At 46.1% G+C, this 26,802-nt stretch overlaps 1 protein-coding gene across 10 annotated transcripts in view; it reads right to left on the bottom strand.

The window, feature by feature from the left end:
* The window catches only part of NHSL1 (NHS like 1), a 409,363-nt gene that overhangs the window by 57,273 nt on the left and 325,288 nt on the right, over positions 1-26,802 (bottom strand). For 9 of the 10 annotated variants that reach the window (XM_069234321.1, XM_069234322.1, XM_069234320.1 and 6 more), the window contains one exon: positions 9,310-9,462. In XM_069234321.1, the coding sequence (XP_069090422.1) occupies positions 9,310-9,462 (153 nt within the window). Of the gene's footprint in view, positions 1-9,309; positions 9,463-19,804; positions 19,973-26,802 lie in introns of those variants that run through there. The other variant, XM_069234328.1, reaches the window with a different exon arrangement.

Below are 26,802 nucleotides of genomic sequence, written 5' to 3'. Positions count from 1 at the left end.
AGTTAAAATTTGACAGGAAGAACGTAGTCTGTTCCCCAGTGACTACAGCAAAAACCATTAAAGTTACAGACTGAAACGAAGACCTTAGGATGGATTATTGGAATGCCTTAAGTGAAATAGGAGAAGGGTTAGATCACCACCCAACCAGTAGGAAGACTGACATACTGATATCAAATTCCTGTCCATCGAGCTGTACTGGAAACAATTTCCCATGAGCGTTATCCAAATACATCTTCTTTGAAGCAAAGAATGAATGAGAAAATGTCAACATTTCCAAAAACTAAGCAGCCATAAAAACAGTTTTTCTATGCATCTGTTGCCATCTTTTCCTAGCTGGTCTTTCAGGGGCACTGTGAACACCATGTCTTCGTGAATACCCAAAGCAGCAGCTGGTTCAAACAATATCCCGAATAAACTGCACTGCCACATGAATGAAACAAAGAAATGGTGTGAGGCCAAGGTGTACAGTGATAAGAAATGAAGTATGTTCTGAGGGCGTAGCTATATGCAACGAACTGAATTCTGCGTGCACAGTAGAAGGAAATGGCCTGGGAACTGGGTGTGCAGGGATGAGAACTGTGGATGAGCAGTAATAATGAATAGCCTGGGCGCTGGGTGTGAGGAATAAGAAATGGAGTGAGGTCTGGTTGCACAGCAATAAGAAAAGGAATGAAATCTGGGCGGACATAGAAGAGAACTGGTGTGAGCACTGTGTGCACAGTCACAGGAACCGATGCGAAAACTGTGCACACAACGATAAGAACTGGCATGAGGGCTGGGCGCTCGGAGATAAAAACTGGCAACTATGTCATCAAACGCTCCAATGACCTATGAAACCAGCAAAATGCCTGGATGAGAATGTTCCTGTCAATGCACACGCCGGATTAATCTGTATTCTAATTACTACGTTCACCAATTACTCATTTTAATGATCTTGTCTGATTAATGCATATAATTAATGGCACAGGCACACAAAAGTTGACTGAGGGAAACAACAATTTAAACGGGGAGGGGGATTGAAATTATTCAACTTGAAACCTAATTGGATATTTTAGACATTAGATGTTATCAGTGAAAAGACAAGCAAGCTACTTTATCAAGTGAGCTTCAGGGCACGCGTTAATCATGCTGAAGTACTCACTCAGTCCATCATTTATTATCCACGGTGTGGACACGTACACGAGGTGTGTGATACTAGAGTGATTCTTATGGGATGACTGAGGGACACTTAAAATTGTAGTACAAAGTTCACCACAGGCTTCTCTTGCACTCTTTCTGCGCCTTTCTTCTCCTGTAAACTCTACTCTAGTGGTCCCCAACATTTTGACTTCTGTGGACCCCCACTTTATCATTACTGGATCCCGTGGACCCCCACTGAATCCTTATTGGAATCCGGAGAGCCCCCAGTGAGTTATTACTGAAAGCTGGGGACCTAATCTGATGATATTATTTCATTTTCTAAACCATCGCGGACCCCTGATAAGGCTTCGTGGACCTCCAGGGGTCCCCGGACCACAGGTTGCTGATCCACTGCTCTACTGAACAGAAGGAAGGTTTGTGTACTTTAGGTGAAGTGAGTGTCTTTTGCTTTAATACCACCTACGCCATAAAATGAGTTAAACTACATCTGGGTGAAGGGGACGCAGCTCTGTACGCAGGGTGCGAGATCAGACCATTTCCTTACAGCAGGAGCACGGTCAAATGATGCCAAGTCCCAGACTGTTCATGAAGGCTGCAGCAAGGGAACACTCTCACTCCGAAAGGTGTCTCACGCATTAAGATAAATTAATCAAACCACATAAAGAGGGCTAAAACACAAAATATATGCCAAGTTCTTTTTTACGTTTTTCAAACGTTTAAAGTGAAAGAATAGGAAAGGAGGAGGGAGGAGAGATATGAACTGATTTATCCAGGATCACTTAAGGGGGGGGGGAAAGCATTGACTATAACCAGGATCTCTGGCAGTACACCGCAGGGGAGAACTACATTATGACTAAATTCTGCAGCACATTATACAGACTAATTTCTGTAGGAGCATTACTTCATTATTTTGTCATTTTTACACTTTAGGAGTGCCTAGGCAAATGGTTTATCAATTTAGTATCAGTTTAACACCTAAATACAGCAATTAGCAACTGAAAGGTGACCAGGTAACCTACGGAAAGCGCCTTCTACTGCACAGTAACATGTGCATCAGAGTTTCTTTCAGTAACTTTTGATCCTTTTGAGCTAGAAACAATGTCATAAAAATCTGCACGAGCAAATGATGGATCATGTGGCAATTGCAGCAAATTCATGTTTATTTTGGGAAATAGTGGAGTGGCAATCACATATTTGCAGTAGGCACGACTATAACTTAATTCTCCTGGTTAACAGTACATCACAAGAGCGTATGAAAAGCTGTTTCTTAGTAGATACAGAAAAAAACATGTGATGCCAGCTCAGTGTTCCCTCACAGGTCCAGCACAAGCCTTGCAAACTCAGGAGATGTACCACTCCACTAGGCGACAGTGATGCTGATACCAAGGGTGTGATACATGTCAGGGCTGATAAAATGGTGTAAAAGATTTCTTGGATGAAACTTCCCACAAGAGCTGAAGCAGCAGAAACTCCGGAAATAAAATAAAATGCTACCCCACAGCAGACAGGGGTTGGCAACAGAATAGGGAGGCTGCACCTGTCATTACTGATTTTCTTAAGGACTGGCCAGAAGACACCATGCTTGACGAACTGTGCGAAACAAGCACTGAAGCCTATGAGACTCAACACTACACTTCCGTGAAGTCTATCTTTTAACATGCACAGCGGGGTGGACAAGAAACGCACAAGGACAAAAAGCTGAATGCAGAATGCTCGAGATTAGTGAAACCCGTTCTCCCTCACTGCCACCAAATGTATTACATACATAAAAGGGGTGTCTGGCTGTGGGACGAAAGGATGAAACGCTCTTTCCGGCGCATTGCACCTCCCCTCGTCAAACCACCCCCTCCCCTTTTCTGAAGTGACAAGACTCTAGCAACAAAGGCCTGACTGTCGGATGGGTGCATATGTTTACGCAGCGCACACAGCGAAGCTTATTGTACTGAGGAGCTGTGACTGGACAGCCGGCTCGAAAACCATCACTGCACACCGGAAGTTAGAAGAACGTGCGCCGCCAAAGCCAACAAATTTTACCTTCGCACGTGAACGCTGACAGAAGCGACGAATTAAAAAGTGTCGCGGCCATGAAAAGCAAACAACCACCGGCAATGCAAATAGGTCTATGGCGGCTGCAATCTTTTGAGTTTGCCAATGCTCGTGAACGGTTTATGTAAAACTGTACACGGGTCTACTTTTTTGAAACAAGTACAAATTGTGCAAGAACAGAACGCCAATACAGGCAGAAGACATGCAATGGCTGAAGTGGGTTGAACCTCTCTGTCCCGTAATGTATGCTGAGGTGGGCGAAACAGAAATGTGAATGACACACTGATGGACCAATTAAAGAAGAGAGCTGGATGAAGGAACTTAATACGTATATTAAATATACAATGTGGTTAAACTCAAAAGACCTTGGCTAATGCCGGACCTGATAATGATTCACTGGTGTGTTAGTACAGTTCTCGGATTAAATAAAAATAATTGTGTGATGACACACTGCACTCTTCCAATGCAAATTAGTCCCTCATGCATTTCAACAGAGGCGGAAGGACACTGCCAAACAGTTGAAAGGTAGGACCAAGATACTCCTGTGGGCTGCTCCAAGAAGTGCCTGACAATGTCTCAAGAAAAGCAGATAGTTCCGGAGTCAAAGAAGCTAATGGCTGAAAGAGGCTGAACCAAACCCTGTAAGGTATGTTTAGAAGGTACAGGGGTGTGGAATTTAATGAAATACCTATTTGTCCATGGAAAGCGTCATAAATCTATTTGTCCTGTAACAAAATCCCACTTGCTCCTTTGGTGCCATGTAGTGCAACGACAAATTATGGCAACAATTTCATTATGCAAGGGCTCTGATAATAGCCTCTGATTATGCCAGGGTTCAAACTATAATATGGTTTGTATACTAGCAAATCCCTTATATTGCCACCTTTCCACAGATTTACATACTGGGGTTGTAGGTAGCAGTAAGCAATAGTTCCAGGGTTGGAATTCCCTTTTGACTCTATGCAAACCTACGAACTTACATGTTTTAGTGGTTTTTGCCATAATATTTTCCCATGCTGAGAAAGCTTGGAAATGTATTCCTAACAGTCAGGGAAAAAGTAATTGGAGGGAAAGTGAACTTGTACATACTCAACAAATTTTCGCATGGGCAAAGCTACATATATATATTTGCTTGAGCTAAAATACAGTTCACAGATATTTTCTAGAAGTACCATTTCCTGGCCTACTTCTGTAAATTCTTGGTAATTCATGAGTCGTAAATCTGCACTAATGTAAGAATATACACCGTGGATGCACTTTTGTGACTTCCTTCAAGAATTGGGCCCCTAGTTATGTCTGGCATTAACCAAGACATTTTATTTTTATTAAAATTCTGTCTCTCACTACCGGTCAATTGGCTGGCTTAACTGTGAGTGACAGCATTGTGCTGTTTCACAAGGAGCATATTGGCACACAAAGTAGTTTTGTTCAATGCCAGGAACTACTGAGGCAATGTGTGCTTTTTGAGACCAAAAATATTCTTGCCAGTGTTTGTTACAATAGTGAGAGCCCAGCGTCCCAAACAAAGTTTTACAAAAACTATGTCAAAACAAGGCATGCATTAACTAAACCAAAAGACTGGCGATGAAGGGCGAACCTACTGGCTTTGCCAGTGTGGTATCTGGGTTATGTAGGCGACGTATTCCATTGCAACATAGCAACGAGGTGGTGAGATTTGGGGATGGAGTGCGAGCTGCGGGAAGTAGGGGGTTGGAGACAGGAGAACATGAGAGAGGTTGTACCACTTGCTCTCAAACATTGAACCTGGAAGTTACTTAAAGAGTATTTGTTTTCTACAGCCAGGGCTTGTTTATTTTCATGTTTCCCAAAGTCCTGTTAAAACTAATTACGAAGATTTTTTTCATTATGGATATATTTTTGGGGAAATACTAGCATGCATCAACACAAGAAATGGTACCTAAACTTTCACAGTGATTCAGCAAAACGTTTTTTCCTACTTGCATTTTGAAAGCAAATAGTCCCCAATATTGCTTTTAGGCTTCTGCAAATATCTGCATCTAATTAGAGAACATTCTGGGGACATAAGACGTAACCTCATATTGTTAAACTTTGCAAAAGTGTGTACCAATCTTTATACTGGAACTACTATCAGTAGTGCAGTCAGAGCTTACAGCATTTCCTTAGTCCACTCACCCTAATAATAAAGGTTCTGCACTAGGACACAAATGTTACCTTTACTGTAGACAACACCCTTCCCTGATCCATAATGTGGTATTGTAAAATAGCAGACAAAGGACCTATGCTGCAAGGGGTTCGGCCTACTTGTGCCAAGGGCAAAATAAACATAAAAACGTGTTGCCCCAGACACCAAACATTGTGTCCTGGGCTTCGGGCTACAGAAATTCCACATCCCTGAATGTAACATGTTCACCATGACTGGCCCAACGGCCATTAAACGGCACACCTTAGAAAATGGGAAGGAGCAAAAAATAGCAAGTGAGAAAAACTTAGTTTTTTTTTTTGTTATCAATAACACACACCCTGCTTCGGGGTGGCAGCCAAACGTAGTGCACTCATATGACACCCTAGCTCTCAAACACAGGAACTACTGCCGTGTCTTGTGACATGTATGATTCTGACCGAGACATGCAGAATGCAACAAAGCTTGTTCCTTTACAGCAATCCTATCAGGACACTAAGATCTGAGATAACCAGGTTTAGCAAGCAGTGAGTTCCCAGCACAAGGCCCCTCCCGGTCACGCACTGATACCTCATACCAGAGTGCACTTTTTCTAACCACAGGGGGTTGGAGCAGGCAAGAACCGTGCTGATGAGCCTTCCTGGGATGATTGTTAATCTATCCTCATAAGCTTGGCAACAGAGAGAGCTATCTGCGCTGGAGACAGAAAGGGTGCATTATGGAGGGGACGGTGGTCCCTTGGGTGAGAATAACACCAAAATGAATGTCTAGATTTTCAGTGTTGCCCTGTCAGATGACAGGAACTTAAATGCACGTGGGACACTAGAATAAAATACTCTGACCTACTGTAACATCATGAAGAGACAGACATTTTTTCAGTGAAACAGATATTTGACGTCAGCCATTGGCTTGCATGAAGCTCCTGTCATCACAGAACCATTTGAGGGGGTGAAAATGGATACAGGAAGCCAGAGACAAAATCCACATCCATGTCACAGGTATTGTAAGGAAGAATGGACTACCCACTGGGGGATGGGGGGGGGTAATAAGATAGAAGTGTACCCAGCAGGTTACACAGGGATATAATTTTAATACAATTGCAAATGCATAAAGACCCCAAACTCTTAGATCAATGAAAATGCTATTGGAAAGTAAACATTTTTATAAAAGGTTTGTTTCATAATGAGCACTAGATCGGAATATGCTTTTCCAGAATTCCGCCGAAAAGGGCTTCTTGTCATAAATGCATTACTGGTAGAATTTGCATTAGCTTCAGACATTTTTAAAATCAATTTCAAACCTGACACACAAAGAATGCTCGACAACACCAAACGATGCACTCTGATGGCCAAAATATCCAATAAATATAAACAGAAGCAAATCCTACTGGTCATATTGAGGGTGGGGAGGTCTGGCAATCTGGGGGAAAAGTAACGGATGCAGTTGCTAGAGGGTAAGGGGTCAGGAATTGCATACAATATTAGATTCCGGTTTTGTGTGTGCATTTCCTATGTACATAACAGCAATAAAGAGAAGCTCGAAACTCGACAATAAACAATGCACAAGGCATGTACCACATTAAATCTGGTTGCTTCCTTGTCACCTCTTAGTACCAATAACCGATGCGTTCCTTCCTAATGTAACCCTTTATTTCACACAGATATTACAGAAAAAGCAAGGCAATGTTAATTTTCCCATTGGGATGAAGGAAGTAAGGCCCAGTCTATCATCAACTGCACTTTTTGTACAAAAAGATGTACTTTTTGGTCTCTGGGCTACCCTCCCAGTTTCTTAGTGACCTTCGGGTCTAGAAGGTCATGGGCCTATTAATAAGAAATGACATCCTTCCATAATGGGGGAAGCAGTAGGAGACCTGCTGTCTCCTGTGTGCGCTAAGTGGTTCTTCCTAGTAGTTTTCTCTGAATGTAACCCAAGATTACAGCAAAGGCTCCATAAGCTCCTTGGGGGGGATTATCGGTCATGGACCGGACCCCAATTTCTCAGTTCATCGCAGCGACGAAACCAGTGCAAAAGAGCACTATAGCAAACCGTGCACCCCTAGAAGGGCTTTCAACAGTCCACATGAGCACTAAAAAGACACCCTTGTGAGAGAGCCAACCATCAGTTTTTTTTTTTTTTTTAAAGAAAGGATGTTGACAAGTATTTGGACGTTATCCTACCAAAATGCTAAGCACCCTGCTTGACAGTTTCATAATGAATGTGAATGACGACAGGATTTCAAAGCACTACATATCTGTGACTATGGTTCTGCAACCTGGTTTTGTGCAAACTGAGCACACTGAAATAACATTTGATCAGCATTTGTAAGGAAAATGCGGAGTGTGATTTAATGTATTTCACAGAAGTGCGACCTTAAGAGTTTCAATTTGAGGTGAAAGAGAAGAAAATAAAATTGCATGTTACATGCAAGGCTCATCAACGTGCATACCTTCAACTTAATCAGTAACACTTACACGTGCACAAGACTCAACTTCGGGTGATAAAGGTTAAAAATGATATTTTCATGCTAGGCTACAACACCTCATTGACAATGAACAGATACTTTGTTTGCAAACTTCCTCACGTCTATCCTCACAATGCAATTATAACAAACAGCCCTAGAGTAAGCATGGGAATGGAGCGGGGTCTGGCTGACAAAAAGCATCTTCTTTTATTGGACAGGGCATATAGACTCTTTCAGTGCAGTTTTTCTTTTATGTTCATGCAATAAAGTACTAGGATAGTGGTTCTCTTTCTGCAGGTCTTGGCTATCATGGTGGCAAAACAGCCTTTCTGCTGGTACTGGAGAGTCAGGTGTGATCACCTGATGAAGAATGGTTCCCACGCCTTCTGATCACTAGGTACAAGAAAGAAGCAGCACACAGGGAGAAAGCACCTCCTGCTCTCTGCTCGCGGCCCAAAACAAATGAGAACACAGTAACTGTGAATACTAAAGTGGATATGACTCAAAGTGAAAGAGAACAGCAAGATGAGAGGTTGTTAGAGGACACCAACACAGAGGTGCTCATCTGCGTTGTAGCAGTGCCATAAGCAATCCTTCTGCACTAGAAACAAAACAGTACATAGCAGTGGCAGAATGCTGATGTACTTTACAGATCATCAGCTCCATTCGATTCATATGTAATTTCAATGTTAGTTCAATTACATCTAACAGGTGATAACCGTAATGTCCTTAAAGTTGTGGTCAGATGTCAAGGAGATATGGTTTTCATCCACTGTGAAGGTCAGTGAGTGTTAAGACGAGTGTCACCGGGAGCAGCTACATCTGTCACAATCTGATACTGGGAAATCTATCTTTTCAAATCCACTCAAGTTACATAATCAGCACGAAATCAACTACAGGTGAACAGTAGAAGTGTACAAAAGAGCTATATTTTGATCAGTACAACAGGTTGGCCTCAGAGGCTTTCAAGGGCACCACAGATCCCACAACTGCCTGTTAAAAAGAGTAACTGGGGATTCTATTTGCTTCACGCATCGTCATTGGCCTTCTTCCTCGCTGCTGCCCGCTCAGTGTGAAAGGCAGCAGCTACGGCAACAAACGTGTCCATTTCACAGCCTGACACCAACCTGCAGACCTCCAGTGTGCAGCACTCTTTGTTCTTACACCAGGATCACTCTTCTTTATATGCTCAATGCACACTCCAAGTGTCTATTTCTTGTGTCCCACCCCTCCTGCTGGAAGACGGTGCCATACGCCTACCATGCTGTTACTGAACTCTGAGCTACCATCAAAACCTCAAAACATGGCCGACTTAACCACACTCTACCAGTAGCGCATCCAACTACCTTAGCTGGGATTTTAGCTGACCTCACGGTCATTTACTATAGTGGAGTAAATCATTGCATGGATATTCAAGTTGATACATCTGATTCCTAGAATGCTCATTTGCGACGGCGCAGGGGCAATCCCTGCCTTTGAGTAGTAAGCAGCGTCTTACCCCGTAGCACCGACTTGAGGTTGACTTTGGCCTGTTGATGCAGTTCCTCCACGCAGGGTGGCCTGGAGGATGGAAGAAAAACATTCTCTTGGTGGTGCCAAGGCGCGGTGTAGTGGACCGTCCATTTACTTTCCTCATCTAGATTAGAAACAGCTGTAAAAAAAGAAGACAGCAAGGATTACTTTCTACATTCAGAAAAAATGCTCAAACACAGATGTAAACATTATGGCAGCATGGAGGCAACATAAGCAGGCAACCAGAATCTTGAACCGCCACATGCTACAAGAATTCTGCAAACATATAGGCAACCACAGTATGCACATTTGAGTATTCGGTTGCAAATGGAGCAAACATTGGACTCAGACCAGTACACAAACGCAGACATTATTGTATAAATACACTGGCACAAACAAGATATGCTCTACATACGCTTAAGTTACACCCCAGTATCCTCAGCTCTCCTATGTACAACAGGTTAGGCCTTCTGCAACAGAAACTCGTGTAACCTTTGCACGGTCTTTTGTATCAGCTGTATTGTTGATAATGTACTGTGCATAATGTACTGCACTTAACGTTTTCTTGATTTTTATGGTAAAATACATTGCGAATATAGAGGTGCATCGTTGAAGTTGTGCATTTCCTTATTTTATTTGTGAAAGCATTATTTTCCGAGTGTCCTTATACGTTGATGTTTGATGTCCACGGCAACAGTGCTGGAGCACAAAACTGACAAATGGTCATTTCACTGCAGCAAGGTAAATTGTGGAAAAAGTGGAAAATGGCATATTTAATCATGGAAATGCTAGATGGCTACTCATGGTAAAGAGCAATAAGCCATCTCTTCTGCGCGTTTTCACGACTCATGTGACCAGGGATTTGCTTGATCTCTTATGCAAGACACAGCGCTCTGCCCTTGTGTAAAGAGAATACATAAAAAATGGTTTCATCGCTCATTACAGGTGCAATCCATATGTATCATAGTTAATAACTTTGGAAAAGTAACCACCCAATCAACTCCTGTTCCTTACTCTGACCATGTTTGTCTGGGATACAAGGTACGTTTTGTTTAGTGTATATTTATGCTAGTTTGTTAACCACAATACATGCCAATGGAAAGCATAAACTACAATACATCAGAAACTTAAGGGAGACAGTGCTCGAAGCTCATACTTCAAGAACTACATCCAAGACGGCTGTGGGATATGTCTAACTTAGGAGGACCACGCTTACAAAAGTAAATGCTATTTACCTACGGGACTAGCTGAATGTTGTATTTGCCTTTACCCCTCAAAATACACATTGTTAAAAACTGTGTGGTGTGTCAAAAAAACAAAAAGCTCTGGTCTTCAAATCCTGGGCAGCATACCATAAGACTTGGTCTCCGGCTCAGTAATTTTTTTTCCATTCACGGAAACTTCCACCACCCTGCACTATGCAAACACAGGCGTTAAAAGGACTTCAAAGGGAAAGAACTTTAACTTCAATCGCTCTATCACCCAGAGAGAAGAGTTGTGCTTCCAGAGGCCTTCAAAGCAGTCCTGGTGCCTCTCCCCTGCTGGACTGGACAGACTGCTCTTATGCATCAGATACCTGGACAGGTATTCCACGCTCCTCTCTTAATGCTTAAATTAGTTCAAATCGTTGCTGCCAGGGAACTTAAACATTTCACAATGTCCTCTGAGGACAAAACCACGTGCTCGAAAATAAAGCACAATGCAAAAGTTTTCTTCTGGCTCATGCAAGATGTGGCGATGACTAGTTGGTGAATTGTCCGTATGCACAATACTTCTATGGCATTTTGTGCTGTACATGTTTTTTTAAAGCTCGAAATGCACCTTCTCGCCCATTTAGGAAAAAAGAGTTCATTTAGCTCTTTAAAAATGGCACAAAAACGCATGTGATACCAATAACAGCCACTGGAGATTCTGCTCGTTTGTGTTGTTCCGGTGCTCCAGCAAAGGGATGTTTAACAAAAAACATTCTCAGTTATGTGGCATAATGGCACACTCTCGGGCAATTTACGTAAAAAGCATAAAATGCTGGAAATTACGAGAAATGGCACCATCGTAATGGAAATTTCGCCCAGGCCTAATTATGGCACCTTACAGACGGGCCTGATTTCAGTTTCTTGAGCCATGGGAGGATGGACAACGGTTCTCCTCTGCCATGTGAAGCCAGCGAGGTTTCAGAGTCCTCGTTCTTGACAAGCCTCGCCCGAGTAATCCCCAATGCACGAACTCAAAAGTGAGGGCCACTGGACCCGATCAAACCTTTCTTTCTTTTCACTCTCCTTTCCCCTCTTCCGACGCCCAGGGTAACCAATCACTAAAGACAAGGAAAACACCCTGCCCGTGGTGAATGGGTAAGGTATAACCAGAAAAAAATGGCATCTTCCCAGTCAAATGATGTTTAGCTTGTGGTATTTAGCAAGGTAAAGATCCCAGGAGGAGGTTTACTCTAAAAGCGCCAATGTAAGATAATTTCACACACAAATTTCCACGCGATAAAATGACCGCCCTTTTGAGACCACGCAGTTTGAGGTCGTCTGAATTTTGGCCTACGTTAGTTTTACATATATTTGATTCGAAACCGATCTCTGTGCTTGGATTTAAATTACTTTATTCAAAAAAAAGAAATCAAATTTGGCAAAAAGAAACGTAAGTAGTCTGGAGAGAAGCGCATCGCTGAGGCAGGGGGCCGCGGGAGGGGCGTGCCTCTGATGATCTCCACCAAGGTGGACGAAACTTGGAGCAAAGAACCACAGATATGTAGTTTGGAAGGGTGGTGTCAAGTCCCCCTTGGGGAACAGTAGACTGGGGCCACTTGACAGATCCCCAAACGCTCAGTGTCCCAATATCCGTTGTCTTGTGAAAGACTGTCTTGTCTGACCATGAAGTGGTAGTTTTAGCCACTAATTCGGACAGGAGACTGACCCTGTGCACACCACCAATAAATAACATGTAGCCATTTGTTCTGAACACCACGCTTTACGCAACACAAACCTGGAGATACAGTTTAGCAGCTTCAAGCACCCATGCAAAGATCTGTTGCCAACCTCAAAATAACATATTAAAATGTGGACAATACCGACTTAGAGTCCTCCCGAAGTTGGTGAAATCAGTATTTTGAGGTTTGGCGACAACCCTTACTATCGCCAACAGGCAATTTAGTTTGTGTTGCACAAAATAGCTATTATTCAAAGGTCTAACAACAATTTAACACCAAAGGCACACTAGCAACCCCTCCTGCACTTGGTTCCTGACACAATCCCCTCCAGCACAGCAAAAAACCTCACGCCAACTACTGTCATGGGAAGCAACTATGCACGAGACCTCCTACCAACAATCTCATGCATACACGGGGGCTGATCTGTGGTAGCGAGCCACACCCTGATGCATTCAACCCTGAAGAACAAATCAATGGGGTGAACGCAAGTAATGCACCAGAAGAATCAAAGTAGACCTTGACAAACTGGGTTTCACCAATTCGAAAGTGATTAACCATCAGATGGGGAGTCTGACTTCCTTTTCTCTATGATACCAAACCTTAGAGTCTCAGAATACCCGTTCCAACTGAACCATGCAGCAGACAGTAGTGGTCCCACCTTATAAAAACCTCAAAAGCGTTTACCTGGTGAAGTTCGTACAAGCACCAAAGTCCTACATGGACCTCTCTGAACACACATCACCCACCCCCCTCATTTGAGATCCTCACCCAAATTTAGAAGTCTATGGTCACTCGTAATGAGGGCCTACATTTTCTAACTCTGGAGTTACTGATACAAGGGGATACTGGTAACTCTGTGACGGGGCAAATCCAGCCAAATATGAGTGCAGTACAGAGTCACAGATCCATGCCACTGCAGCAGTCACCTAAAGTTAATAGGAAAAACATGGGTCACTTGCTGTCATGCACTGCTGTACCTTACAAACAGTACAGGGTCATAACGCCCTAGATCCCTCTCAACAGCTATGTGACTATCCATATTCTTTCACCTACATTGAAATAGAAACAATCTAGAATTCTAGACGAACACAGTTCATCCTGCACAAACATTGGCCTGTTACACACCTCTCTCTCCTACCTTCTAAGCCAACCATATATGGAAGTCGCGACGATCAGCTCCGCCATCAAGATGGGCAACTTCAACTCAAGAGCCATAAGCCTAGGCCAAGTGACGTTGGCTCCTCATCACAAAGTTCATGAACACCTAACTATCCGGATGGTGCCTCAGACGCTCAACCAGTCAACGGCCTATCCTTAGAAAGAAAAAACGCAGATTGATAAATCATTATCTACCAGAGAGCCATACAAGGCCTTTGCTGAATTTGTAAACTATTAAAAACTGCAGACGACCCCCAGAGAGCAATGACCATGTCAACAATATCTCCCGGTGGCAAAGAATTCACTCTACTACACACAGCTTTTGACCACTAGAGATAGTGGCCATACATGAGCAGTTCCAATACCACAAGAATCAGCAAGTAGCCTACATTATCACTGTGATGAGTGATCAGTTAGCACAGATCATGAAGATTAGGGGGGACAACCATTTCCTGCTTCTCTTTGCAAGCAGGCCCTTAGCAAAGCAGACAAGGCTTACTTATCTCAAATAATATCAGAAACACAGGTGCACTATCACTGATCCACTTCAATAAGTAACCAACCACTCCCACATGACTGGGGCCTCCAAGAGGGTCACAGCAGTGATCGGCCTAAAACATGTCCACTATTGGACCAATAAAACTGGCCCTGTCTCAAGAGTGTTCACCCAGTATCCCTCCCTTTAGACTGGTTGTTCCCAATGGGACCACCAGCAGAGGGGAGCCATTGCTCAATAGGGACATCTCCTTACAGCAGCCAGAAAATCAGGTCATGAAAAATGGTTTGTCTCAACATCATCTGGTGAGATGGAGAGAAGAGCTCTGTTATTCCAAATAACTCAGAAAATCCTCCTATCCTTGCAACGGCCATGTCAAAACTGGACTACTACTACAACATCAGCTTGGGTATAAGGGGCTTCCAGTGAACAAAATCAACTTTATAACACCAAAGAAGCATCACCATGCCGAGTGGCTAATTTTCAACCGATGTCACAGCCGTATCACACCCAGATTAAAGTTCCTGCACTGGATGTTGGAAGAGTTATTGTTCAAAACACAAATCCCCATACAGCCTCACTCCAGGGTAATTCCCTAACATATTTCAATCCTGCAAACTGGCCACCAGCTTGGTGTTGGCAGTCCTCATCACCCTTTTCAGCTGAAAGTCTAACTACAAGTGTTTTGGATAAAAATCATTGCATGTCAGAGGCTCAACCTTTTAGAACTCTGTAATAAAGTCCGGAAACTTGGCGCGACAACAAGATTTGGTATTCGGGTAAAGGATCACTCAGTCTGTGCTGCCTTTGAGACAACGGTGATCTTATGACCCTGTGGCAACATCAGCCATGCCACATAACTGAGCCTCACCAACTCTATGTAGGCCTTTCCTGTGCCCGAGATTGAGCTTACCAGGTGCACAGTTACCATTTTCTGGCCACAGATTTAAGCAACTGTAGGCTTTTCATTTCAAGCCTTTTGTAAGTACAGGCTTGTGCTGGCGGTGTGTTAATTGTTTACATTTTTCAACAATTGTGTTCACTCCTTGCTGCTTCCCATTAGTAGCCTGAGTTGATGAAAGGCAGCATTTACTGCGTTGCACAAATTCCACAACATACTGCACTGATAAACATTAAAGTGTCACACAATTCTAAACCCAATTCCTTTGTATATTAATTATTTGGTGACTATGGCCCTCATTATGACTCTGGTGGTCTCAAACCGAGCCCTCCAAATCCATGGGCGGCAGAAGACCGGCAGTGGTGGCGGTTTACGTCCGCCATTATATGGTTAATGCCTGATTTCCTCCACATTTAGGGCAGAAATCCAGCAGTAGTGAGGATGGCAGACGAGGCACCTGGGCGGTGCTACCAACTGCACTGCCCCGCGGGTAGGGCACCGCCCACCCTATTTTGATCATACAGACGGCCTGGCGGGGCGCTGCTGGCAGTAGCAGTGCCCATTCCCGTTCCCTGACCGACGAGCTACTCACTGGACAAGGTAAGTTGGGCGTTTGACAGGGGGGGGAGGGGGGTGGGTTAGGGCAGGGGGTGTGAGGTCTGCCTGTGTGTATGAATGTGTGTGTGCCTGTGTGCATGCGTCTGAGTGTTGTGGTGTATGTGTGGTTGTATGCATGTGAGTGAATGAGTATGTATGTTGCAGTAAGTGCGTGTCTGTATGTCAGTGTGTATGCATGTAAGCATGTCAGTGTGTATGCATGAGTGAATGCGTGTATGGAAGTGGTGGTGTATGCGTGTGTGCATGATTGCTGGGGGGTTTGAGGGGTGCTGTGATTCTAGGGGGGGTGGGGGCGCTGTGATTCTAGGAAGGGGGTGGGCCTTCTACAAGTGACAGGAAAGGTATACCCCATCACTGGTAGCCCTACCGCCATGGTTTTCATGGCTGTGCTACGGTCGTAAAAACCATGGCGGTAGGTGGCACATAATACCGCTGGCGGTCATGTGTGGATAGCCAGGTCAGAGATGCACATCTCCGACCCGGCGGTTCGTACCGCCATGGCTGTATGAACAGTGACGTGGCGGGTTGGCTGCGGCCAACCCGTCACATATACACCATCAGCCTGTCGGCGGTGATACTGCCACATTAACCCTGGCAGTCAAAAGGCCGCTGGGGTCAAAATGAAGGCCTATGTTGTTCCTGTTGAAAATACAATTGTGTGAAAAAGTTTTATTAGTTCAGCAAAGAGGGGGAGATGAATACACCAAGTGCAGCCACTGTCTCTCCAAAGGCTAGCTGACACCTATTGCTACCCTTGCCAGTTTATGTGCCACAGAGTAAAGCATCAGACAACCAATTGCAATGAATGTGTGCATCCCACTAGTTCTCGTTTTCACAGCACAAATACAGACCTTTGGCACCACAGACTAGATCCCCAGGGCAGCACCAGTTTTTTCAAGTCATGTACTCTTTGGAAGAGATCTTGTGAATCCATACTCTGATTACACAGCCTACCAATTGTATAACGGAGGAGCAAACACGGAATTACTTCCTACACAAACAACACTGCAAAGCACACAGGGCAAATACAGGATATGATTTATAAAAAGGAAGAAGACTCGTGACTTACAGGAAAGGTACTGAGCCCACTCACCAGGATGACCAAGCGTATACTGCTACAACTCAAGATTACAGACGTAAAACGCAAGTCATAACATGTGGAAATGCACGCTTATCGCAAGTCGGGTAAATTCTGCTCACCTAAGAGTAAATATTTCTTATCTGGAATACAGCATGTTTATCTGGAGCACTCGCAGACACCTGAAATAAGCTGGTGTATACTTTGGACCGCTTCTACTAGAAGGTAAGTTTTCCACTAAAAAGGAAACTCTTTTCTGCGTTCGATAATGGCCAAAAATTTAACTACAAAATGAGGCCGTCAAGAACTTTTGTCAGAAATTTCAAAAACGTGACAGGGAGATTTGGGTCTCTAAGAAGGGAACCACACAAAGAGCAGTTTTTACTTAGTCACACAGTCGCACAAGTCAGTTTTGCTTGCAAAGCAGTGACAACTTGTGGATAGATGTCCCTGTCCCTTCCCCGGCCCCGTCCAGCCTCTCCGTTCCATTCCGCTAGAAGGGGCAATGGAATTTGCATTGAGTCCATGTGAGAAAAGTCAGGGTATAAAATATTGGGGTACCACTGTTGGCAATGAAGATAGGTCAAAAGGTGGCTTCTGACTTATGCCAACATATAAGATCTCCAAACGGGGGTTAGCAATTAGAACCAATAATTTGGCATTTACAGTCACTAAGAAAAAGATACCCACATCATAAGAAGAAAACATTGGGACTGTGAAGGAGAAGTCAGAAATGAGGATCTTATCTGTGCTACAAAGACATCCGGTCTGTATCTGAAAGGATTGCTTGCAATTTTATCACACAGGCTGCAAAGTGAATAATCTAATGGGGGCAACAATCCCCAAAATGATGAGTACACCATGCATACGGTGGCTAATACAGGGGAGAGAAAGTTGTAAGCGCTTTGTAGGAGAGGCAAACTTTTCCTCTGGGAGAGCTTTATAGTGGCAAACTCCTGGGATGCGCAGCTGTTCGCCATGGAGCGGACGGTCGCAGATCATGGGGGGTACTTTGTTTCAGATGTAGGTAGGAGCTGGTGCCACAGGTTGGACCACTGTTAGACCTGACAAGTTGAACGCATGTCATTAGTGGGACTATTTCTGTGAGACACCTTAAAATCACCAAGTCAGCATTGTATCTGAACCACATGCATAAAAGGGCTGTGTATCTGCAAGTAAATTAACAGTTGTGAATTATCTGCATCAGAAATATTAGGACCTTAAACCATAATAACGTGGTGGCCCGAACAGAGCCCACAGATGGACTGGCAGTTTACCCATAGCTCGTCACCCTGCACCACGAGGCAAGATGGGCTTAAAGGGCACAACGAGTCCGTCTCATCAGCAGGGGGAGGGCGTGGGCGTGGACCTGTCGGAGCGGCACAGAGGTAGTTACGCGAGACATGCTGGAGTTGGGCCAGTAGCAGGTGGAGGTTTGAAAGTGAAAGCTGAAGTGAGCAGAAAAGGACCGGCTGAAGGCCTAGAGAATATGCCTGGATATGAGGAGCCGAGACAGCGGGCTAAAGAGAATGCAAGCGAGGGCAAACAGCAAATGACACGAGAACGAGCTAGGGAAAAGCAGGTGAACGTGAAATGTTAGATAAAGGATGCTATCAGAGGAGCTTGATGTGAAGGGACGGGAGAGACCTAAGACAGGAGGTGGGTGAGTGGGGGTTGAAGAAAGAAGAGAGAAGGATGAGGGAATTTGGGGCGGAACAAAAGAAACGACTCGGACTGTCTAAGCGGGGCTTTCCAAGACACTGTGGGGTGAGGACCTGGCTCCGACCGGAGGTCCCTTCCAAGAAGTGGTCTTCGTGCCAGGAGTGCGTCACACCAATGAAGTGACACCTTACTCCACGTGTACGTGCTGGGGGCGTGGCTGCATTCGTGGAGAGACAGACTTCTGGCTTTTGGGTGGGAGACCCAGCAGCGGAGGTGCTAAGAAAATACACCAAGGCTTCTTTTTTTTATCAAACTCCGCGCGTCCATCAACCTGTTACTCATCAATGCACTAAGGATGACCCACATCCGGGAGCCATGAGCACGCTGCGGACCGCAGACCACCAGCGCGGGCACCGGAGACCCCACCTTACCCCGCCGCCCGCGGGTGGGCTTCAAGGCTCTTTGTGAAACGGATACCTTCCACGCTCGGCATCCGGCGCGGTCATTGGCTGCTAGAGTTACGGGAGCTCAGACAGGTGCCAAGGAAACAAAGGAAAGGAAATCCGCCTTCAAAGGCAGAGGTGGCGGTGGCAGGATGTTCCAGGGCGTCGACTGAGGGTTGGTGCTTTGAAGCGGCGTCTTGTCTCTCTGGCCGCTTCCGTGGGGGCATCACAGCGCATTTAACCACCATCCGCGCGCATCCCTCTGCCCACCAGTTACAGTACTGCGGATCTGGCTACTGTGTGGCAATCACTGGTGCGTTTCTTTCCTCATAATCAGCGACAGTAACATCCAGGAAAATGACGAGCTCCGCTACAAGCATTGCCGAATTTTCGTTAAAGTTTATGTGAATACATCTGTAAGCTAGATTGTTGTAATATTAAAAACGCGCATAAGTGCATTAACAATTTCCATTCTTCACGTTTGGAGTAGATGCGGGTTGTATGTGTGCGGGAGGGAGCCAGGAGGACCTCCCCATTCACCCCACTGCCTGGCACTGTTTTTTGCTGCCCCACCCCCTCTCCCCGGAGTTTGGATGCCGAAGGAGCTCCAGACCCTTCCCTCCCCCAGGGTCTCTCTCAGTGTGAGAATAAAAGGTCTGAGTTAGAGTACAAAAGGATAAAGTCCTTGACAGACACTTGTGGAACAAGGGAGGCGAGCGGCCGCCCCCCACCCGTTACTGGCATCGTGAGAAGAACGGTGCACACAATGCTGTCTTCAGAGCATTACATGTCAAATGCTTTGTGTGCATACAAATAAATACATATTACGTGCATTATGTGCGTGTAATTCAGCAGATCGAGCGTAATATAGTACAGACCCAACATTAATAAAACCAATACTCCATAATACAATAACCATTCATTGTAAAAACACACACACAGAGGAACACGTTTCTTGCACGTCAAACTCTCACCGTCGGGCTCTTTAAAGTGCCTGTGGTTAATGCTGCATTTAGTTTTGACCCCAGATACCCCTTCAGTAGCTGAACAAGAAGCATTACGAGAGGGTGATTTTTAAATAAGAAACGCGTGCTAGGATAAAACGAGGAGCCCTGCTTGCTGATAAACTAAGTGCACTTGCTGTAGTCCGAAGCTGCTGCCGGAGCTCCCAAGTGGTGGCGAGGGCTACTCACCTTTCCTCTTGAAGAGCTTGATGAAGGCCTTCAGCTTGGTGTTGATGAAGACCACCATCTCTGCGCAGAGGGGTCTCCCATGGGACGGGTGGGGCTCAACTGGGGGCAGCGGGGGCAGGGTGCAGCAGCCAGCCCTGGTTACACCTGCACACACCCGGGGGCTGCCGGTCTCTGGCTCAGCCCCGCCGCAGCTCCTCCCCGGGGCCGGCAGAGGGCGGGGACACTCCACAGTCAGTGCGGAGGGCGGCCCCGCCCCCAGCGGAAGGCCCCGCCCACAGCGCGGAGGAGGGCAGGGGCGTGTGCTTGCCCTCAGCCCCGGGGACTCCAGGTCCAAAGACCACGCGCTCCCCGCTGCGGTCCGAGGGCGCGCGCGCCAGGGCCACAGTCCCCTGGGGAGGCAGCTCAGGGGCGGACCCTTGAAAAAGCAAACGCCGGCTTCACGGCAGGCCCCCTCGCAGTGAGCGGCCGGTCCTGCAGGTCAGGAGAGGCTGCCAGTGGTGTGTGAATGCACTGCTCACCCCAGGAGGTGCGGGCAGGCTCGGCCTTCAGTCAAAGCCGCCCTTCTTTGAGATGCAACGGTCAGCAACTCATCTCAGCTGGAAGCGACAGAACTGCCCGGTTCCTTGCAGGCCCCGGTCTCCGCCCAGCAGGTGCCCCGCGTGGCAAGACCCGCGGGGACAGTTTCCGACTCCACGTGGAAGGGCAGGGGGGTGGCTTCGATTGGTTCAGCAGGTGAAGTGGCACGGGAGGCCCACGGAACCTTGACTATTGCTGTATTTTATAGTTCAAACAGGAGCCGTTTCCTTCCTTGCAGTAGGGTCAGTGACACAAGGGCTACGCTACTGTGGAAGCAGCCGATGAGTGCCGGGGACATTTATGTCATAGGGTCTCGGGTCGTGATGAAAACACCCACCACAAGTTTCCCGAGGACACCACCATGGTGCGTCAAAAGCCACTGCCAACACCCGCGGTTAGAAAAACAGGCCACTCGTGAACAGATTCAATGCACGTATTTGCGCACCATTTCCACCAGGTAAGGTGCTAACAATGTCGTGATTGACAACAAATATCCCCTGCAGCGAGAGCCACATCTCGCACGCCCCTGCACCTATGTGGGCCTCACTAGGGAAGCTTGCAGGAGGGTGGCGACCCCGCCCTGTACCAGGCTGGGCACTGAAGCTCCCCGGTTTTTATTATTGTTTATGACAAGGATGACATCAGTTTATTGCAGACTCTCAGCCTCAACGTCACAGCTACCACGGAAGGCCACATCGCAGAGCTCAGCTGTGATGAGATCAAAGGTCGTGCGGCCTGCAGGGCGGATGCAGCTGAGTGGAGCTACAAGGAAATTATAAGACACACCTGCCTCGTAGGCTCAGCCGACTTTTATAGAGTGGACACAGTTCAGCCGGAAGGGACAGCGCCCAGAGACAGTTCAGTTTATGATGTGGGTATAGCAAGCCACTGACGCTGCTTACCACCGGGTTCGCTCTTGTGCACTGTTTTGAGTCACGGCAATGCTTTGAAGGGGCACCATGGCCCTATCAGCGCTATTAAAGAAACAATCATGGCAAAATAACATGCTCCCTCCTTCCACAGACCACCCTTCCCTCTTCTGCGTCTCTGGGCGCCTTAAAGCTTCATAAGGGAGGGAAGAATAGGCGCTTTCCAAGTAACCAAATAAATACATAAACCAACAGGTCAATATCTTCAATCACTCCACGCGTCAAACCCCTTCCTTCACCCCACCCCTTAGCACTCTGAAGAGGAGAAACTGACCGAAATAAGTAACCGGAAATATCTCATATTCACATTTTATGCTGATGTGAAGTATGGTTTTTATTTACAAAATGTAATTCGTGTTCAAACCGAAGTTGCAAGATAATAGGGCTATTTTTTTAAGGTGAGTGCTATATTTTTAAGCAGAAACGTTGTGAACTCGTTCGCCTCCCCATGCAATCAATGGCCGCTTACCAGAGAAGCAGCTCCCTTGAGCGTGGCGGGCCCAAGTCTCGTCTCCAATCCCCAGGTTCCAGGACACAGATGTGGGGGTGCATGTTCTGTCATGAAGCGCTATCCCTAGACCCCCTTTCCCAGCCTCGGCTGACAGGTGTCAGTCCCGCAATGAACCCCCGCAGGAGTCGCGGAGGGCCGGCCTCCTCACAGCTTGCAGAAGAGGGTGCAAACCTCCGCACAGCAGGTCTGCTTGTGGACACGACCACAGGGGTCCATTTAACGTATTTGCATAGGGATGCGGGATGTTGGCCCAACCCCCTACACATTTACAGCCGTGCATTGTTAATGGATAGAAATGGGGGAGGGGGCACCTGACCTTTGTGCCGGCTGAGCTCATGTCAGTCAATGCACAAGGGGAGGATGGTCTGTGGAGAGGCCCGGCTCAGCTATTCACGTTCACTGTATCCTTCCTGCCGAGGGGGAGGGGAGAGGGCACGAGCAGCAGGGCACCAGCACAGTTTCTAGTCATCTGCTGACGCAACATACAGGGCTGTGCCTGCATCGGGCACTGGCGCTTTCACATCTGACATACCATCAAGTATGTAAGAGCCGGGAGAAGAGATGTTACTATCAGTGCCTTTTATAAGCAAGTACTTAATACAGAATGTATGTTTGCTTTTCAGGGAAGAGGGGTTGGTGTTACCGGAAGTGCGAGGTGCCTTACTTCAGGGAATCGACCCGGCTAGTAAGGGATGTCCCGTCTGTGTCAACAGGTGAATACACAGAGCCCAATAGTAACTTCACCTCACACGTACAGCGCACTGCTAAGTGCCAGTACTGTCCAATAAGTGTTTAGCAGCGCTGTTTAAAAGGGCCAGAACATACCATTAAACGTGCGCTAAACATGCCAATACTGTCAATTATGTAAGCCGTGCAGCTGAGAACTATTTTTATTCGTATAGCGCTTACTACACCTGACGAGGCGTCGAAATGCCGGTACTGTTCATTAAATGTACAGCAGTGCCGCAGAGCAGTACCATCACCCTATTAATTAAAACAAGCATTTGCAATGCAACGGGTCTCGCATTTACTCGAGTTAGAGCTATTAGTGTTGTAAACTAACCGGACTTTTTTTGCCACATAAATTGAGGAAAAAAAAGCACAATCATGCTATGTAAAGCCCAGCACGATCGCGCTGCGTGGAAAATGAAGAGATCAAGTAGTGCAGAAATCAGGCTGAAAAACATGGAGCCTCGTATGTTTTCAGTAGTTGGCCGGTGCGCCTGAAGAGGGCTAAACACCGGAAAAGGCATGATGTATGCATGCCTTTCATTAATTTAATCAAGCGTATTTTAAAAGGCAAGCCCACAAACCAAGGAAAGTGACAGGCGTGACATTGGAGTGGTTAAAAACCCAAAGAGAGATTACAACAAGGACAGAGCACTTGCGTGCTCAACTATAAAAAGGAGCTGGCCAGTAGCGAGCAATTGTCTTTCTGAGAATTGCTGAGCCCCACCATTGAAATAACAAACCATAACTATAGTAAGACAAAGCTCAACGTTTCGGTGAAAAGCAAAGCAAACCTGCTAATAAAGGCTTGCACTTTCTAAAAGCAGAAAATGCTGAGAAGTGTCAGTGAGTCCGTTAAAGCAGAGGTTCCCAATCTGTGCGTCACGGCACCCCAGTGCGCCGTCAAAACTAGACAGGGGCGCCTCGCACCAAGCACATAGTTTGGGAACCACTGTGTGACATGAATTTGCCTGTAAATTAGATCTTTTCGAAGCCCAGAACTGCAGTTTCACTCCCTCAGCTCTCTCTGGCCAGGCCAGTCTCTGACAAGGGAATAATAAGCTAAGCAGCTGAGGCAGATGAAAGAAAACATTTCAGTCAGTAATGTGCAGTTAAAGTGTCAAAGCCAAGTTATTTATGATGCTCGGGTGCACTTGTCTCCAGTTATCACCAAAGAAAATTAATGAATTCACAATTACCAGTTCCATGCTACGTTTTAAAAACATACAAAGGCTGCCTGAAGTGTTCAAAATTCATAAAGGGAGGCAAGACATTTGCAGTATTCCGTGCAGGTTAATGTTTGAGTTCATTCAGTTTGCAAAAGAAGAAATAAGTCAATATGTTGATGCTTATTTCACTAAAAACAAATGAAAATATTCATAATCAATTCAGCAGATCAGAAACAGAAGACCAAAAGCAAATGGCATTGGTTAGAAATATAAGTTCAGAACCTAAAATAAAAACAATTGGCCAAAGGTCAGAACAAATGCACATAAATGTGGAAAAATATGCCCAAACTGAGGTCACTGGAAAAAACATTGCTAAAGGCAGAGTGTGTGGTGGGACCTGGGAGGGACATGTCTGGGACCCTATAGAGGGGCTGGCACAACACGGATTATCATCCGAGCTGAGAGAGGCAGGCGCAAGCACCAAAAAGACAGGACACAGGGGTGTCAAAGTCATTGGGGTGGAACAGTCAGGGAGCTCGAGGACTCAAAGACCAGGGGCAAGAGAGCAGACAGGAGATTCATAGCACAGACAAGGTGTGTCCGCAGGTGACATAAGGCGTGAGTGTCCACACACGAGGCTTGAAGACTGCGACAGGAGTCAAGAGTGTAGAGACATGAGTCAAGAGGGCAGGGACAGAAGCCTAAGGGCAAAGACAGGAGACCCGAGGGCAGAGACAGGAGACCTGAGGACATCGACAGGAGGCCTGAGGACACAGACAGGGGGCATGGAACACAGACAGGAGGCAAGATTGCACAGTCAGGAGGCATGAGGGCAAAGACAGGAAACATGAACACAGACAGGAAGCATGAGAAGACAGACAGGAGGCAAGACCACACAGTCAGGAGTCAGGAACACCCAGAAAGGAGGCAGGAACACACAGACAATGGGCAGGAACAAAGAGACAGGAGGCAAAGACACACGGACAGTAGGCAGGAACACACAGACAGTAGGCAGGAACACACAGACATGAGGCAAGGACACACAGGCAGTAGAGGCAGGATCACATAGACAGGAGGCAAAGACACACAGACAGTAGGCAAGAACACAGGCAGGAGGCATCAGGACACAGATAGGAGGCATGAAGGCACAGACAGGAGGCAGGAACAGACAGTAGACAAGGACATACAGACAGTTGGAAGGAACACACGCAGGAACACACAGGCAGGAACGCACAAGGACACAGTCAGGAGGCAAGGACACAGTCAGGAGGCAAGGACACAGTCAGGAGGCAAGGACACAGAAAGTAGGCAGGAACACAGACAGTAGGCAGGAACACAGACAGTAGGAAGTAACACAGACAGGAGGCAAAAAACACACACAGCCAGTAGAGGCAGGAACAGACAGACAGGAGGTAAGGACACCACAGGCAGGAGGCAGGGGATACAGTCAGGAAGCGTGAACACACAGAAAGGAGGCAAGGACACACAGACAGGAGGAAGGAACACACAAACAATAGGAAGGGACACACAAACAATAGGCAAGAACACCCAGGCAGAAAGCATGAGGACACAAGTCAGGAGGCATGAAGGCACGGACAGAAACAGGAAAACACAGACAGAAGGCATGGGAACACAGTTAGGAGGCAAGTACACACAGAATGGAGGCAAGTACACACATGAGGCATAAGGCAGACAGCATGCATGAGATCGCAGTCTGGTGTTAGAAAGAAGCAGACAGGAGAGTGCACAAAGCATGCTCATAAAGAGGACAGAGTTAAAAGGGAGGAAGCCAGACAAGAGTTTACCTGGTGCCATCGAACTGGAGGCAATAATGTGCAAAAAAAGAAAAAACTAGAGGGCAGACGCAGACCAAGGATCTGAAACAATATTCCTGTATCTATCAGGGCCTCACAAACCCTGCTCAGGAATGAGCTAAAGACACACCACTTTAAAAAGCACTACATCACAATGCAGTAAATGTTCAGTTCTCTGGGAACCCTGTGTCCCTCCAATCAGTCATTGACACTGCATGGGGCTCCGCAGTGGATAGGGTAGGATTTCACACATGATTATAACACCTTCATCGGCTTCATCCCAATTATTTTCAGGGAGAAAAATGGAAGCACTCCAGAGGCCGGGCTTTCATCTCCCCACCCACCAAAAAAAAGTAACATAATGGGGAGCCGTGGCCAACAGCCAAAAGGTCAAGGGAGCCATGGTTTGGAAAAGTTTGGGAACCACTGCGTTAAAGGTATGTGGGATTGCTGAAGAGAAACGGCAACGTTTGATACCCTTCAGGCGAGACGGCACGCAAAGACAATACTCACAAATATATAAAGGGGCAAAAGGCTGCTTTAACTGATTAGGTCTGGAAAACTGTTCCCTTAAACCACCTAGGCAAAATGCTTTACAAAACTAATCGGCCTAAGGCATTGTGATTCCTAAACTCCCCCACCCCCAAAAAAACCTCCTACCCCCTTGTGTACAACGTTCCAACCCCAACATTGTGACAAGCCCTGGTCCCTCTGATGTGATCGTATGTTTCTGTGGTGACTGTTGTTCGCTTCACCCTTCTGCTCTTTGCCCACATCCCAGGCCTCTCTGCTTTGTGCTCACACCCCCTTCTTTACCCACTCCCATCCCACAAATGTCTTCTGGCCACGCCAAAACTGTACCAGACCTGTTTACCAGCAGCAACCCTCTACATAAACTTTATAGACCAGCCCTATAAACCCATAAATGAATTAAAGACACTCAAGAATTAATACAATTGGGACAGGAGAACAGGATGACCCATGCCTGCTACACTCTGCCCTTGGTGTGACGATAACCAAACAGGCAGCCCTCAACACCTCATAAACCAAAAACTCCACCTATAACCAGAGCCACTAGAATTATGCAACAGGACAGGGACAAATTATGCGGCAGGGCTGAGTAAATTATGCTTGAAGAAAATCCAAATTATGCGGCATAATGAAGCACATTTTGTAATATTATAACTTCATTATTTTCGTATTTTAAAAAATGAGTCCACATTGGTTACACCCAATGGGTATTAGTTTAACATCCAAATCGAGCAATAAG

Source organism: Pleurodeles waltl, chromosome 5 (assembly GCF_031143425.1).
Source record: "Pleurodeles waltl isolate 20211129_DDA chromosome 5, aPleWal1.hap1.20221129, whole genome shotgun sequence".
In the NCBI taxonomy this organism is placed as follows: domain Eukaryota; kingdom Metazoa; phylum Chordata; class Amphibia; order Caudata; family Salamandridae; genus Pleurodeles; species Pleurodeles waltl.
Note: the sequence above shows the minus strand (reverse complement) of the source record. Positions and strands in the feature narration are given on the sequence as shown.